Below are 17,168 nucleotides of genomic sequence, written 5' to 3'. Positions count from 1 at the left end.
CAAAAAGGCACGTGACAGAGTTAAGGGCACAGGTACCTGCGCCTATGGCAGATATAGACATCAATGCTACCCCCATTTCTACTCTGGAAACACTACTACTGTAATTATGTCATCCACAACACCAGGGAAACATTCAGCTGCTCATTTTCCAATGTAATATATGCAATATGTAATTTGGCATGGTTCACAGGGAAAATAGACTAGCCTCTTTGCAAAGGAATAGATGGGTGCAAATCTGGGATTTGACTAGTTCAACCTCATAGGGCACCCTGTAACTCATTGTGTGTATATATATATGAATTAAAATTTGTTAGAAATTGTAATGTTCCCTCTTGTGGATTGAATCACCACAATGGGTTGTTGTTTTTCTCCACACCACGTGTTAATTGGTTGTTTGTGTTAATTATTACAGCTGGTTCTCTCTGTATATGTACGAATGGCCAGTGTTAATAATTGCTTTAAAATGTCACTACGTGTACTTTTCTCCATTTTTTTCCTTTCTTGATTTACGATCTTCCTCCCAGCCCTGTGTATATAAACCTGCAACTCATAATAGTATTTCATGCAACTGATGAACTGAACCTCCATCTGCAAAACCTTATGCCATAAAAATGTGTTAGCCTTTAAGATGCCACAAGACGCTTTGTTGTTAATTCAAATAGTAAAGGATCCATCTCAAATTTGACAAGTATGCTGTACACATTTATTGCTCTTAGCAAAGAATTTTTAGCAAAGAATATTGTAAATATTAAACATTTTTATACTCCATTGGTGACAATCCTATGTATGTTTCCCACTGATTATGCTGAGTGATAGAAGTACACAATATATGGTGCAATAAATACACAAATAGAAGCTTAAGTATGCTTTCCCCAACATCTGCTTTGTAATCAGCTGTGGAGCCACAGATTGTGGGTCTTCTACATGCACAGGGTACTTCTGCACTTGTGCACTGGGCAGATGCCAACAATGAAGCATATTGAGAAAACTCTGCTTGTATGAAACTCCAAGAAAGTGCATATCAGAGCCTCACGTGTGATTACAGACTTTGTTGAGTGTTCAGGTAGGCATAGGGGTTCCTCTTGGTAGTTCCACCACCCTCAAGAGATTCTGGAGATGACAGCCTGGGAGTGGGCATTCTCTGTGACAGCCCACCCCACAGACATGTGTCTGGCACCTTCATTATTTGGTTTTTTTGTCATATGCTGAAAATGTACCTCATTACCTTGCATTTGACACTGGATATATTTTAGAACCCACCTTTTTTCCTTGACTGTAATTTGTTTTAACTTATTTTAATATTGTTTTTCTAAAATGTTTTCTAAAACGTTGGAACCTGCTATTGAACCTCGTGGTGAAGGATGGGTGGGAAATTTATTATCATCATCATCATCATTATTCACCCCAATTCTAGCTTAGCACATATCCACCATAACATCTCTCATTGGGAACTCCTAAGCAAAATTCCAAGTATTCAGTTTATTTTGGAGCTCATAATGGAATGTTTTCATGGGGATCTACAACCCTGACTATAGAGGGGTAATGATTTAACAATCATATGAAACTCTTCTGGGTTCTAAGCCATGTGTTAATCATCATCTCAAAAGTTTCACAAGCTTGGATTTTCACACTGGTTTGTGTGAGTGACTCCTCAGAGACACAGGAAGGTGGAGCAATGAATTCAGCATAAGAACCCTCCCTGGGAGTGGCTACAGTCAGGTAAACTTCTAGTAGTAAGAAGAGCTTAACACAGCTTAACTTGATATTGTTGGTGGCTGCACAGGACCACAGTCACAGCTTTGAGAAGTTTTTTATAAAAAAAGCAGCAGCAACAACAACCTTGCTCTACCTGAAGAAAAGGATGGCTATACGGGAAGGAAATGGCACTTTTGCCAATAGCTACAGGAACCCTGCATTTGAGGTAAGATTAAAAGGTTTTCATTCTGTGGAAGGCTAAAATGGCACAGTATGGTTCGAGGGAACTTATCTGATCAACAGGGACAAAGGATTTTGCAATCCCTGATACACCTGCCAAAATGTATCCTACCTGTGCTCTTGACCAAAAGGCTGAATACAATTGGGGTATTGTGAACAGAGGCTCCCGTCACAACTTTCCTTGTCACTTACTGTATCACTACAGCAGACAGAACAATTCTTGGCATGTTTGTTTTTTGTTTTGACTTTGGAGTCTTGTTAGTTTTGCTCACAGATTTTAAACATTCTCCTGCCTGCTGCTACCTTTCACAGACTGAAATTGTGCTCAGCAAATTAGCACGGTCAATTTGGCTCTATGCCTGCTTTGGTAGTGTGGTAAAGCGGTTAGAGTGCCAGACTGGGGACCTCTGAGGCCAGGGATCATATCCTCAACCATCCATGGAGTTCTGTGGGTGACCAAAGACAAGGCACTCATCACCTCTCAGCCTAATCTACCCTTCATGGGGTAGTGATGAAGATGAAGTGTGGAGAGGGAGGAAAGTGCTTACTGGGGTAACCAGACAGAGGGCCTTCTCGGTAGTGGCACCCGCCCTGTGGAATGCCTTCCCAGCAGATGTCAAGGCAATAAGCAATTATTTTACTTTTAGAAGACAACTGAAGGCGGCCCTGTTTAGGGAAGTTTTTAATGTTTGATGCTGTACTGTTTTTAATATTTGGTTGGAAGCCGCCCAGAGTGGCTGGGGGAACCCAGCCAGATGGGTGGGGTATAAATAATAAATTATTATTATTACTACATTATCCTATGAAGGTAGAGTTAGGGTACACCCATTTCTCCCCCAGTTACAGATGCGCCCCAGCCAAGGGAAAGACCCATAGCCTGGGCCGTAGAGTTCAGTAACAATGCAACTGCTTTGCACCCCATAGGTCCAGCTTCAATTCCTGCCATCTCTGAGTAGGAACAGCAAAGGCCTTGTCTGAAACTGCAAATAATCTGCAGCCCGTCAGTGTAGCCCTGGCAGATAAGAAGGCATAAGCAGGAAGGATGTGGTTTTCCTTCCCCTTTTATCCAGCTATACTATAATCTGCATGGTCAGAGAATGAGCCAGGTTGAGGTAGGAGAAAAGAGAAGCCAGGAACAATTGCCTATCTGCTGTGCTGATTTTTTTTTTTAAAAAAAACAGGCTTTAGGATTAAGCAGTATGCAAGTTTTGTTAAATAAATAAAGCAAATGAGTACAACCCTTCATAATAGTGAGAAGAAATACAAACGGTTGTAAAGCATTTTGGAATTTATCATTCCAAGATGCAGGATCGGAACCTGCTTTTTAAATAAACCCATCATTCCTTACCTGCCCTCATATCCTCAAAAGTATACTATCTTTGATATAGCAGCAATATGTCATTTAAAAAAAACCCCAATGTAAAATGGATTATTTTATAATAGTTTGTAGTCATATCATGACACAGTCCTCTCTAGGAAGCTGTTGGTGATGGGGCACACTGGCACATTTGCCCTAATGAACCAGCTTCCACTGGACCCATCCCTGGAAAGGAAATTAATCAGGAACCTATTCCACCTGCATATTTTCTCTTGCAGGTTGTTAGATGGATAGTTGCTCCTTATGTTAAATACCCCATCCCCTTGTCCCGTTGTGGCTACTTTAACTCTTTTTTTAATGGAGTTAGCCAATCACAGACTTCCCATATCCTGCTGTGTTTAGACCCAGGTTTCACACCCTAGGGATGCACTAAGAGTTTAATCATTAAGCTTAAACAAAGAGCGTCATTCATTCATTCTAGAGTGTAAATACCTGAATTATCAGCTTATATCAACTGCTTACATACAGCTATCCTAATGGTCAAAAGGTCAAAATAGGAATGTTTTCTAGGCTACTAATGGGAGTGGCCTTGCCGTGACAGTCTTTGTTCCCTCCCTCTCTCTATGTTTGGAAAAGGCTTTTCTAAGACCATCAGCAATTAACAAGTGGTTAATTGCTTTAGCTCCAAGCAAAGAAAAGCTCCACACACTCATTTCTGCACAGCAAATGGTTCTCAAACAGCAGGTGCACATGGCAGGCTATTTATGTTAATTCTAGCCAACTGGCTATCATGAGTAATTTGAGGCAGCATAGGTTGGCTTCCCTACCACACCCACCCAGAAAGAAAGAAAGAAAGAAAGAAAGAAAGAAAGAAAGAAAGAAAGAAAGAAAGAAAGAAAGAAAGAAAGAAAGAAAGAAAGAAAGAAAGAAAGAAAGAAAGTTGCTGACAGTTGACAGTAGTAGAAAAGGCTCTTGCATCCGAGTTCTCCCTCTCTGCTGTGAAACAGTGAGAAGACCTGCAGTCCTGGGGCAGAATAGGGAATGAGGAAGCTACAGCCACAGAAGATGAGAACAGCCATAATGCCTAAATGAGAATGGAGAATTTGGGCCAGGGGGTGGTTATCCACAGCAATTCTGGGTGTGAAGCTATACGCCGGCTCCCTCGGCCAATAATGCGAGATGAGCGTGTAACCCCAGAGTCGGTCACGACTGGACCTAATGGTCAGCGGTCCCTTTACCTTTACCTTTACCTTTACATACTGTTCTGGTTACTTAATGAGAGAATGTTCTCGGAGAATGTTCTCACTGGTAATATATATGACAAGTAATTTCTCCCATGGTGTACACACCTGTTCTTCATGACCCCTACCTCATCTCTCACAGAGCAGGTTTTGCATGGTTTTGAAGCATTACAGACACTAATCATTCTATTATTTCTATGTCATTTCCAACACTCGGAAGGCATACAGACATGAAATACGGAGACTTCCCAGCATAACTTTCCCTTAGGGCATAGCATAGCAGAGATTTGAACATCCCAGTAAGAGGTTCTCCATTCATTTCAAATGGGGCTTGTGAGGAATAATTTCTCAGTGGTTTTTTGCTCTTGTGATATAATGGCATTCATTGTTCTTTTTTCCCCCTAAACAATTCTTTGCCGTGAGCTGCCTTGACCCACAAAAGTGACACAGAAAGGCTGGAGTGGAATATTTCAGTAAATAAATAATTATTTTTTTAAATAGGGACTTGCAGGAAGCTCACACCAGAAGTGAAATTTCAGCTGGGGATTGTTGTGGGTTTTTTTTACACCTCATACCTAGTCACTGCACTCTACTATGCAGAACTGTGGCTTCTTTCACAAATGTGCTTTTGTGACGACCCTGGTCCCACTCTACCTTACTATCACTGCGACACAGGAATCCAGAGGGGAAAACACCCACCCTCTGCTCCTGCCGCCTCAAAAATCAACCCCTTTTACTGATGGGTTTCTTAGTAAGGAGAGCCTTCCAGCTTGCATGACCTGGTACCTTAAGAAACTCTAGGCTGTCCCACGGAATAACCCCTTTGCCTCCAGTAAAGGGTCTCCCTCAGTTGGATTCCCCCACTGTAGGAGTTTGCCCTAGGCACTCTGGCAACTTCTTGGCACCTCAGGTTACCCTTCTAAGCCTCCTCCGTGTAACTTCAGGACACAAACCACCACCTCCCTGCCTGAGGTGAGTTTTGCCCTCTCTTGAGTCACCACGGCTGTGAGTCCTGGTACCTCGCTGGAAAAATACAGACGGACCTCTTGTTGGCAAAAACAGAGATGAAGTTTTATTGTGTTAAAAACATAAGTGATTCTTTAACGTGTCATTTATTAATTAGCTTTGTTCCAGTTGTACAAAATAAACTCAGTCAAACATTTAACTTTAAGTTTTCCTAGCCTCTTAACTGTCTTCATACAAGCCACCACATAACACCACACCACACCTTCCTCCCTCTCCCTCCTAACAGACCAAACCGACTCTCCCTCCTTTTTTAAAACCGGGCACAGTCCCGCCCCCATCAGAGTTCTATGCCAGTCAGGCTGGAGGTGGGTTAACTCTTTGCCAGCCGGGCAGGAATAAACATTTTAAAAGTGCTTCAATTTGTCACATATCTCCCCCCACCACAAAGACATTGTGTCGGCTTGCTCTTAATTAACTAGAGCAATGCCAAAACAATGGGCTTGGGGTTAAAAATACATCAATGCATTCTATAACATCCATACTACAAAGTCAACTAAATTCACATCTCATAAACTTGTACACAGATAAATCATGTTTGGCATGTGTTAGATTATAACTCCTTAGCACAAATGTCTTGCTAGGGTTCCCACCATTTCATATAATAATTTGCACCATTCTATACCTCTCAAAAATACCTGGATAAAGCGTCCGCTATGATGTTTTCTTTCCCACTTATGTGCTTGACATCAAATGTGTAATCCTGTAACTGCATGCTCCACCTGATTAACTTGCTGTTGTTACCCTTCATTTGGTTTAGCCATTTCAGCGGTGAGTGATCGGTATATAGGGTAAACTTTCGGCCCCACAGGTAAGGCTTCAGTTTACCTACGGACCACAAAATCGCTAGGCATTCGAGTTCTATGGTAGAGAGGTGCTTTTCCCTCTCCAATAGCTTCCGGCTGATATATAACACCGGGTGTAAAAACCCTCCTTCTCCCTCCTGTGCCAGTACTGCACCTAAACCAACACCTGATGCGTCCGTCATTAAATTAAAAGGGCAAAAGAAATCAGGTGCTTTTAAAATGGGCTCTGTCATCAGAGCAGCCTTTAAAAGTTCAAAAGCTTGTTGACACTGTGTGGTCCAGATAATCTTATCCGGGCGGCTTTTCTTCGTGCAGTCACTCAACACAGCCGCGTGAGTGCTGAACTGGGGGATAAAACGCCTATAATAACCTATAGCTCCTATAAAGGCATGCACCTGCTTCTTAGTTTTGGGAGCCGGCCAGCTTCTGATGGCTTCCACTTTGTTAGTATCTGGCCTGATCACTCCCCCTCCAAGAACATGGCCTAAGTATTTAACCTGTCTTTTCCCCATCTGACACTTAGCCGCTTTTACTGTTAAACCTGCCGCTTTTATCCTCTGGAAAACCACACTTAGGTGTTGTAAGTGATCTCTCCACGATGGGCTAAATACCGCTATGTCGTCAATGTAAGCAAGGGCGAACGTTTGCAGACCCCTTAGCATCCTATCGATGAGTCGCTGGAACGTGGCTGCCGCGTTCTTTAATCCAAAAGGCAACACTTTAAATTCAAACAACCCATCTCTAGTGATGAAAGCGGTTTTGGGCTTGTCTAAGGGATCCATTTCCACTTGCCAGTACCCTTTTGTTAAGTCAAGTGTAGATATATAATTCGCTTTTCCTATGGTCTCAACCAAGTCGTCCACCCGTGGCATGGGGTAAACGTCCGGCACGGTCACCTGGTTCAACTTTCTGAAGTCTACACAGGGACGAAAGGTATTGTCTGGCTTCCTGACCAAGAGCAGGGGCGATGACCAGGGGCTGTAAGAGGGCTCAATCAATCCCAGTGCAAGCATCTCCCTGATCTCTGAAGAGACCAAGTCGGCGTGCTCCCCCGTCACTCTGTAAGGAGGGGTAGCTATGGGTCTTGCTTCCCCTGTATCTATTTTATGAGTTGCTAGGTTGGTCCTCCCTGGGATGTTTGAGAAGATCTGAGCAAACTGAGCAAGGACTATTTTTAACTGCTCCTTTTGCTCTGGGGTCAGACCTTCGTCGAATGACACCTCTGCTAGAGTTGTGCCCTTACTTAGCTCTCCCCACCCAGTTAAATGAATCCCTTGGGTCACCTTCCCCTTTACTTGTAACACCAACTTATTTCTGTCAAAATAAGGCTTAAGTAAATTTACATGAAAGTTTTTACATCGGTTCCCTTCCCCATCTAACTCTACCAAATAGTTCACCGCAGAAATCCTCTCGACCACTTTGAAGGGACCGTCCCACGACATCACCAACTTCTTTCGACGTCTTGTTCTTAACACGAGCACACTGTCACCGGGCTGAAAAGATCTGTCTCTTGCGTGTGCATCATACCACTGCTTCTGTCGACGCTGTGCCTGCTGCAGGTTGTGAGCAGCTTGCTCCCGTAGCTCTTGAAGGTCGCTCTGCAGCTCCTGTAGATACGTCACAACATCAGGGCTGTCGATCTGCTCCTCCCCTGACCACGCTGCTTTCATCAAGTCTAGGGGTCCTCGTGGCTGTCGTCCAAATAGGAGTTCAAAAGGACTGAACCCTGTGCTCTCCTGCGGCACTTCGCGATAACCAAATAGGAAGTGTTGCAGCCTCTCATCCCAGTCGTTAGGATGATTGATGGAATAGGTTTTTAGCATCCGGCTCAGGGTCGAATTAAATTTCTCCGTCAAGCCATTCGACTGTGGATGATAAGCCGTAGTTTTAACATGCTTAATCCCACAAAGAGTTAAAAGCTCTTCCATGGTCTTGGACGTGAAGGATGTCCCTAAATCTGTTATAATTTCTTTGGGGAATCCCAGCCTTAGGAACACCGACATGAGGGCTTTTGCTACAGTCTTTGAGTCAATGTCCTTTAGAGGTATTGCTTCTGGATAGCGCGTAGCATAATCCACGAGGCATAAAATAAACTTATTCCCCCCTTTTGTAACTCTGGAGATAGGCCCGAGGATGTCCACTCCTACTCTGGAAAAGGGCTCAGTAATTACGGGAATAGACTGTAACAAGCCTCGCGTTTTGTCCGCTCTTTTGCCTGCTTTTTGGCAGATCACACAGGACTTGCAATACTCTTTGATGTCTTTGCCCATCCCAGGCCAGTAAAATCTTGCTTGGATTCTATCACTAGTCTTTCTAATGCCTAGATGCGCTGCTGAGGGTGCGTCGTGTGCCATTTGTAGCACTTGCAACCGGTAAGTTCTTGGCAACACTAACTGTTTCTTCCTTTCCCAAACAGCAGCAGTTTTCCTCCTCCTAGAAATTCTATACAATCTTCCCTCAATGGTGGTAAATAAGCAGGGGTTCTCCACAGTTACTTCTGCAGTAGGACTTTGTGCTTTACCCCACAGCTCTTTTATAGTTTCATCCTCTTTTTGATCACTCAAGAATTGGGCACCGTGCTCCTGGACCACTGGCACGCTAATCAGCCCTTCATCCTCACTAGGATCTATGGGTGACTCTATAACTGCAGGAGGATTACTCTCAGTGACTTGAGACTGTGACCTAGTTATCACTTGAATACGGTGCTTCTGACTAGCTAGGTCATTCCCTATTAAAAAGGGTACCTCCAATTCATTTAGGATTCCAACTCTCCATTTGCCACAAAATCCTTTGTAGGTAATATCAACTTCAGCTAATGGTACTTCAAAATGTGGGCCCCATATGCCTTTTAAACTATAGGACTGACCCTTGAGGTACTGCTCCTTTGGAACAAATTGTGATTTAACAAGTGAGACTTCTGCTCCTGTGTCCCTCAAACCAAAAAAAGACTGACCATTTAATTCAATTGGCTCCATGTAATCTTGGTTGCACTCCTGCTCAGCCCTCCAGACCTGTAAGACCTTAGAAGTAGTCTCAGCTGAACTGTCTGCTTTCTCTGAGCCTTCTGTCTGAGGCGAGCTATTTTCCTGTGACTGCATTACCAGTTTTACTTGTTTAGCTGCAGAAGGTGTAGTTTGCGACTTAACCAGCAGGGGGCACCTGGCACGTACATGGCCCTCACGATTACAGAAAAAACAAGTGATTTTCTTAGACCCTGTCTTGTCAGAAACTGATTCCCTGACAGGAAAATTTTCTTGCCTGTCTTTATTTTCTCTGTTTCTCCATGGATTACCCTTCTGTGAGTGTTTTGGGAATGCTATTTCATTGAAATCTCCTTGTAGTTCGTCTAAGACCTCAGCAACCTGTGCCACAGTTTTCAGTTTTTTATCCCTCAAGAACCAACGTAAATTGCTAGGGATTTGCTTAAAAAATTGTTCTAAACAAATTAATTGTTTTAACTCATCAAAGTCCTTCACTCCACTCCCTTGAATCCATCTGTCAAGTAATTTATCTAAGCGGCTAGCTAGTTGGGCATAAGTCTCTTTATGTTCCTTTTTTGCCTCACGAAAAGCCTTTCTGCTTTGTTCAGCCGTGAGTCCACATCGAACCCTGACCCTTTGCTTAAATACTTGGTAACTTGACAGCTCTTCTTCCCTCAGGTCAGCATAAATTTCACTTAGTATCCCACAAATTTGAGGTCTTAAATAAAGCATCCAGTTCTCCTCAGGTATTTGAAATTCCACACAAACGCGTTCGAAGGTAAATAGAAATGATTCGACATTATCGTCTTTTCCAAATTTGGGGAACCTTTTTAAATTAATTGCGGTACTATCATTGTTAACTGGGCTACTAGTTAATTCTGATCGCAAACGTATCTCCTCAAGCTTCATTCTGTCCTGTTCTAATTGAACCCTTAACCTCTCGGACTGCATTCTCTCCTCAGCTTCAATTCTAGCTTTTTCTCTCTCACTTTCAGCTTCAATCCTAGCTTTTTCTCTCTCACTTTCAGCTTCAATCCTAGCTCTTTCTCTCTCACTTTCAATTCTAGCTTTTTCCCTCTCACTTTCAGCTTCAATTCGGGCCATCTCAATTCGTAGTTTCATCAGTTCTACCTCAGAACCTGGGCTTCCCTCAGCCCCTTCCGTTCTTTCATCTCCTTTTGCCTCTCTGGGTTTTCTTACGTGAGTCATTTTCCTCACAGGAAAATCCTGACAGACTCAAACCAAACTAGGCGCGTGAGCTTTGAATTTCGATCACGACGCTGCCACCAAAAATGTGACGACCCTGGTCCCACTCTACCTTACTATCACTGCGACACAGGAATCCAGAGGGGAAAACACCCACCCTCTGCTCCTGCCGCCTCAAAAATCAACCCCTTTTACTGATGGGTTTCTTAGTAAGGAGAGCCTTCCAGCTTGCGTGACCTGGTACCTTAAGAAACTCTAGGCTGTCCCACGGAATAACCCCTTTGCCTCCAGTAAAGGGTCTCCCTCAGTTGGATTCCCCCACTGTAGGAGTTTGCCCTAGGCACTCTGGCAACTTCTTGGCACCTCAGGTTACCCTTCTAAGCCTCCTCCGTGTAACTTCAGGACACAAACCACCACCTCCCTGCCTGAGGTGAGTTTGGCCCTCTCTTGAGTCACCACGGCTGTGAGTCCTGGTACCTCGCTGGAAAAATACAGACGGACCTCTTGTTGGCAAAAACAGAGATGAAGTTTTATTGTGTTAAAAACATAAGTGATTCTTTAACGTGTCATTTATTAATTAGCTTTGTTCCAGTTGTACAAAATAAACTCAGTCAAACATTTAACTTTAAGTTTTCCTAGCCTCTTAACTGTCTTCATACAAGCCACCACATAACACCACACCACACCTTCCTCCCTCTCCCTCCTAACAGACCAAACCGACTCTCCCTCCTTTTTTAAAACCGGGCACAGTCCCGCCCCCATCAGAGTTCTATGCCAGTCAGGCTGGAGGTGGGTTAACTCTTTGCCAGCTGGGCAGGAATAAACATTTTAAAAGTGCTTCAATTTGTCACAGCTTTCCCATCAGCAACTGGGCAATGCAAATCTCTTGAGGAAATACATGTTTCTCTAGTTTAAACTCTGATGCCAAAACAGGACCGCCCATATAACAAATCCCGAACTGATGTCAACCTCCTGAATAGTAAAGCCTCATAATCCAGAGAACAGCATACCATTAAGCAAAGAGTGGTTTCTGACTACATCAAAGATAAGGGTTGGCTGTTTTTTCACAGACAGAAAACTGCATTTCCTTCTGGGCAATGGTCAAATGCCCAAATGCCTTGGGGTCAAATGCCAGTGATGGGTAGGAGCAGAGGCAAACCTGGGCAGAACAATGAACATGTATTTTACCTTTGAACAGCAGACTAGTTCCTACACACACTCATACAACCCTCTATATCCTCTATCCAGACAAACAAGCAGCATGATCAGAGTGGGCAGTTAAAATTTAGCAGGTGGGGGGGACAGTCAATAAAGGAGCAAAACAGGAGCAGTGCAAACACACCCACCTGTCAGGGAGGAGCCACCCACCTGCTGGCCAGGTCCAATTCCCCATCCCTTATCCAGAGTCAGAAACTTAGGCTGGGTTTACACTGTACCTATCAAATACACCAAAACCACACACCCATACACACAGGTAAGGGTTGCTGCCGGGAATTGTGACTCTGAGGGATAAACCTGAGTGCTTAAAATTCTTTGAGGGAAAGAACATGCTTCAAATGTGCTTTCTTTTTAAATAAGTTTTATTAGTTTTCCAATATCCTCTCAATAATAGCCAAATTATAACAATATCAATTAATTCCAGATCAAATGTGCTTTAAATGAATAGCGTCTACACAGCCCGTGAATCGCTCTGCCCATTTTGGGAGTATCTTCAATGCTTTTGTATTGTTTTGTTTTTACACATTTGTCGTACATTTAAGGTAGAGATGGTGAAGCCGTGACCCTCAGGATGTTGCTGTACGCCCAACACCTATCCTCAGCCCCAGCCAGCATGGCCAATGGTTAGGGATGACAGCAACCTCTGGAGTGGCAGGTTTCATCCCTCATTTAAACAATACAGCCTAAGAGGGTCCTCACACAAATGCAAGTGTGCACAGAGAAGGCTATCTAGAGACTTTTTAACAAGTAGGTCAGAGTTGGAGTTGGAGAGGCCCAAGGAAAAGCATTCATTGTACCTGAATGAGCATCTCTAAAGGGCTCAGAATTGCTCTCCTGTATCCAACTACTGAGGCAGGATGATGGCAATAAAGAAGATTCCACCTAAACATTAGGAAGAACTTTCTGACAGTAAGAGCTGTTTGACAGTGGAACTTGCTGCCAAGGAGTGTGGTGGAGTCTCCTTCTTTGGAGGTCTTTAAGCGGAGGCTTGACAGCCATCTGTCAGGAATGCTTGGATAGTGTTTCCTGCTTGGCAGGGGGTTGGACTGGATGGCCCTTGTGGTCTCTTCCAACTCTATGATTCTGTGCTTTGGCATGAACTCTGAACCAGGAACCTCTTCATTGTAAAGCCCAAGCTGTGTACTGTTTACCCTGGCTCCAGTGGGCCCCCACTGCTATTGTTTGAAGCTGAGCAAGCAGCGCATTAGTCACAATCCATACGTATCCAGTAGTTTCTTGACAAATGCTACTGTTTGGCATTTCCCCCCTCAAACAAGCTTCCATCTGCTTTGAAAATATAAGTTGCAGTTTGTCAATTACACGTCTACTCAATAGTGATCCAGAGTAGATTCCAATGTATAGTTAGCAGAGTGAAAACCTAAACACATTGAAGGATCCCCCAAAATAGACCAGAGGCAAATGTATTTCTTCCAGCAAAGCGTTACTGCTACTGAAGACAAATGAGCATAATGGTCACAAATCCAAAACAATCAGGATTGGCACTGTCCATAAGAAATCCAGTTGCAGCAGACTTAACTTGAACTTACAAGTTACTTATAATAAGCATATAGCATACTATGTACAGAACACCACATCAGAACAAAAGAGAGACAGAAAGAGAAAGTGTGAAAGCCAGGCTCCTGGCCTCTTATTATAGTACCAAAGGTGTCATGGACTTTGAAGACACTCGAACTAAAAACACAAGGGAGAAATGTGCTAAGAGGAAGGCACGCTTGGCAAATCCACACTGTGATCAACTCCTGCCCAGGAACCAATGTCCCCACTGTGGAAGGACGTGCGGATCCAGAATTGGCCTCCACAGTCACTTACGGACTCATTGTTAAAACCATGTTAATGGAAGACAATCTTACTCGGCTATAAGTGATTGCCAAAGAAGATGAAAGAAGACAGAAAGACAAAACAGAACCAGTTTAAACCAGCTGTACTCAGCTTCCCAGAAGGAACAACCCAAACATCAGGAACCTTCTGCTTGCTTCTTTCACACAGAGAAGCTTCCAGAACCCTCTTGAATTAAGTAGAATAGCAAAAAAAAAAAAACCTATACACATCAGATCAATGCTTTCTGCACTAAGAAATGCAAACTGACACATTTAAGCTGAGGTGTGTACATTTGGTACATCTGTGGCACATGCTCAGATGACATTTAATGCACACCAGGTGAAGATATCCTTGTCCCCTATGATATGTACAGCAACATAAAAATGTTACTTGAAATGCGGCACAGGGAACGTACTACACCAAGGCATCCCCAAACTGCGGCCCTCCAGATGTTTTGGCCTACAACTCCCATGATCCCTAGCTAACAGGACCAGTGGTTGGGGGAGATGGGAATTGTAGTCCAAAACATCTGGAGGGTCGAAGTTTGGGGATGCCTGTACTACACCTTGCTGCAATTTAAGCTGCTGGTGTGTACATAGCCCAAGTTCACACAAAAAACCTTCAGATATTCATATCCGTGAACCTTGGGTGATCCCTTCCCTTTTTGTTTCTATATCATTTTTGCATACCTGGCTACATGACTTGTGGCATGTAATTATCTTCAAACATGCATCTGACACAAGCAGTTTCTGTAACCTGGGCAGGATCTGTTTTCATTAAGAACTTTATATTTTCATTTCCTGAATGCCATGTCACAGCAGATGATTCAGAAGCCACTCCTGCCCTCGGGAAAGAAAGAAAAAGTATTTGCATATGGCATAGCAGTGAAGTCATACCTATAATCATGTTGCCATTATGACAATGGCAGATTGGGTCCAAGGAAGCAGTGCTTCTTTTCATGGCCTTGATCCAGAACAGAGAACGGACTCATTTCAGTCACAAAGAGAGATTCTAAAGAAGCACCAAGGAATGTTTAGCCTGGAGAAGAGAAGGTTAAGGGGTGATATGATAGCCATGTTCAAACATATAAAAGGATGTCATATAGAGGAGGGTGAAAGGTTGTTTTCTGCTGCTCCAGAGAAGCGGACACGGAGCAATGGATTCAAACTACAAGAAAGAAGATTCCACCAAAACATTAGGAAGAACTTCCTGACAGTAAGAGCTGTTCGGCAGTGGAATTTGCTGCCAAGAAGTGTGGTGGAGTCTCCTTCTTTGGAGGTCTTTAAGCAGAGGGTTGACAGCCATATGTCAAGAATGCTTTGATGGTGTTTCCTGCTTGGCAGGGGGTTGGACTGGATGGCCCTTGTGGTCTCTTCCAACTCTATGATTCTATGATTCTATGAATCCAAGCATTACCTGGTTATGTCTAGGACCCATCTTTGCTGAGAAGTGTGATCACACACAAAGGAGGGCAGGGCTCCTATACCTTGACCCTTCCAAATTTTCTGGTTCCACAAAAGTTCTAGGCAAGATGGCTAGCATGATCTTTATGGTGAATTGGAGACCACATGTTTTGAAAAAAAATATTGTGAGCAAGGAGAAATCATAACCAAAGGGCAACATCTAACAAAACCACATGATTGTTTGGACTACACAAGGCCACAATCTAAGACTGAACTTTAAACAGCTGCCAGATACTATGTAGTTCAGGGTTTTAGTATCTAAGTTTACAACTAAAGGTTTACCCACTTGTGAAGAACTATGAGAAACTGGGGGAAATTGCATCAGTCAAAATTTATGTCAATAAAATATTATATGAGCTCTGGCCTATTTGGTACCTGGTACAGCTGCCAACTTTCCAAGCAATCATGGGAGTTGTGCCTTTAACAGCAGTTATGTAGACATTAAGAGACAGGGATGGGGACTTGTGGCCTTCCAGATGTTGCTGGACTACAATTCCCATCATCCCTAACTATTAGCCATGCTGATTGGGGCTCTTAAGATTCCAACAACACAGGTTCCTTATCTCTCCCACAGCTTAGTTCAGTGTTTTTTGTGGACAGTCTAGACGCCTGCTATCGGACAACTAATAAATATTTGAGATGGGTCATTTTGGTCATGGGGAAACTGAATTAGACTAGACCAGAATACTACCGGTATGAAGTAAATACTAAATATTACAAATCCTTAATTCCGCAGCTCCCACTTCATCCATTATGTGCCTCCCATGGTTCCCATAATGCTATTTGAAACCTCCAGGTATAGGGCGGTATATAAATTGAAACAAAGAAGAAGAAGAAGAAGAAGAAGAAGAAGAAGAAGAAGAAGAAGAAGAAGAAGAAGAAGAAGAAGAAGAACAGGAGGAGGAGGAGGAGGAGGAGGAGGAGGAGGAGGAGGAGGAGGAGGAGGAGGAGGAGGAGGAGGAAGAACCTGCTCACCTAAATTCACAACCACCCTTTTCAGAAGCTCAAGTTGTGTAGATGAGTATCAGAGGGTCGACAGTGTGCACAGTCTATTCTATGCCCTACAAGAGCTCACTTGAACATTGTAATAACAGACAATACAACTGCAGGCTCTCATGTAGACAAGTATAGGATTTCACTGAGGATGAATGTCTGAAAGGGTCTATTGTCTCTCTTTAATTCTGTTATCTTCTTATTAAGGCAATGCAGTGGGGATGTCCCCACTGTTGTTGTCCAATGTGCTGATAAAGGTTTGTTATTAACTTCCAGTCTGAACAAATCCTCTGTTTTCAATTGCTGTGCCTTTTAGGAGGAAATAGAAAGTGACGATGCAAACAAACAGAATGATACAGCAATGAGACACAGGAACATGGAAAAAGGCAACCCCCTCCATCCTAACCAGGTAGGTAAGAACTACTTATTTCACCCACTTACTACAAGCACTTCTGAATCTGAATACCAACCAAGCTAAGGGCCAAACTACGCTTCACGTTATAGCAGACTTCCTCAATGTGGTTTCTTCCAGATCTTGTTGGACGCCAACATTCATCAGCCCCAGCCAGCATTGGTAGGAGTTTTAGTCCAGCAGTGGCAAGACTTTGGGCTTTCAGATTTCAGTGGTGCCCTGTGCAAAACCAAAATTTGATGTGCCCCCTCCTCTCACATCTCATTCTCGGTTATTGTTGCAGTGTCCCCTGCGATACCCCCATGGCTTGGCGCCCAGTGTAGGTGAACCAGTTGCACCACTCCTCAAATCTGCCCCCGAGTTCAGCAACATCTGGAGGATACCAGGCTGGGGAAAGCTGTGTTTAAAAATCTGGATTTTTTTTAAAAAAAGGGGTGGGGTCAGGAGGAGTTTACCCATTTCCATCTGCCCCACAGTCCTGACAACACTCACACACAACTTCCATCTTGCAATAGCTGTTGGGAGGAGAATTTTCATTTGGACCATGGTGCAAGGAGAACCTCTTCCTGTGATCATGATTCTGATCCCCTGCTGCTTTCTTTTTCTTTTTAAAATAATACTAAAAGGTGACGGTGTTTTTAATATAACAGCCCTAAGTCTATGTAGTGTTAGGTTAGTTTGAGGTCATACAGGGCCGGGCCTACGGCCAGGCTGGGTGGCGCAGGGCGCCAGG

The 17,168-nt window shown here is 43.5% G+C and overlaps 1 protein-coding gene across 2 annotated transcripts in view; it reads left to right on the top strand.

Annotated features, from left to right (window-relative positions):
* The first annotated feature begins 1,737 nt into the window (after positions 1-1,737).
* Positions 1,738-17,168, top strand: part of SLC28A3 (solute carrier family 28 member 3) — a 51,452-nt gene continuing 36,021 nt past the window's right edge. For both annotated transcript variants that reach the window (XM_060280093.1, XM_035099899.2), the window contains exons 1-2: positions 1,738-1,921; positions 16,340-16,432. In XM_060280093.1, the coding sequence (XP_060136076.1) occupies positions 1,862-1,921; positions 16,340-16,432 (153 nt within the window). In that variant the 5' untranslated portion in view covers positions 1,738-1,861. The remainder of the gene's footprint in view (positions 1,922-16,339; positions 16,433-17,168) is intronic.

The sequence above is a fragment of the Zootoca vivipara genome, chromosome 11 (assembly GCF_963506605.1).
Source record: "Zootoca vivipara chromosome 11, rZooViv1.1, whole genome shotgun sequence".
Taxonomy (NCBI): domain Eukaryota; kingdom Metazoa; phylum Chordata; class Lepidosauria; order Squamata; family Lacertidae; genus Zootoca; species Zootoca vivipara.
Note: the sequence above shows the minus strand (reverse complement) of the source record. Positions and strands in the feature narration are given on the sequence as shown.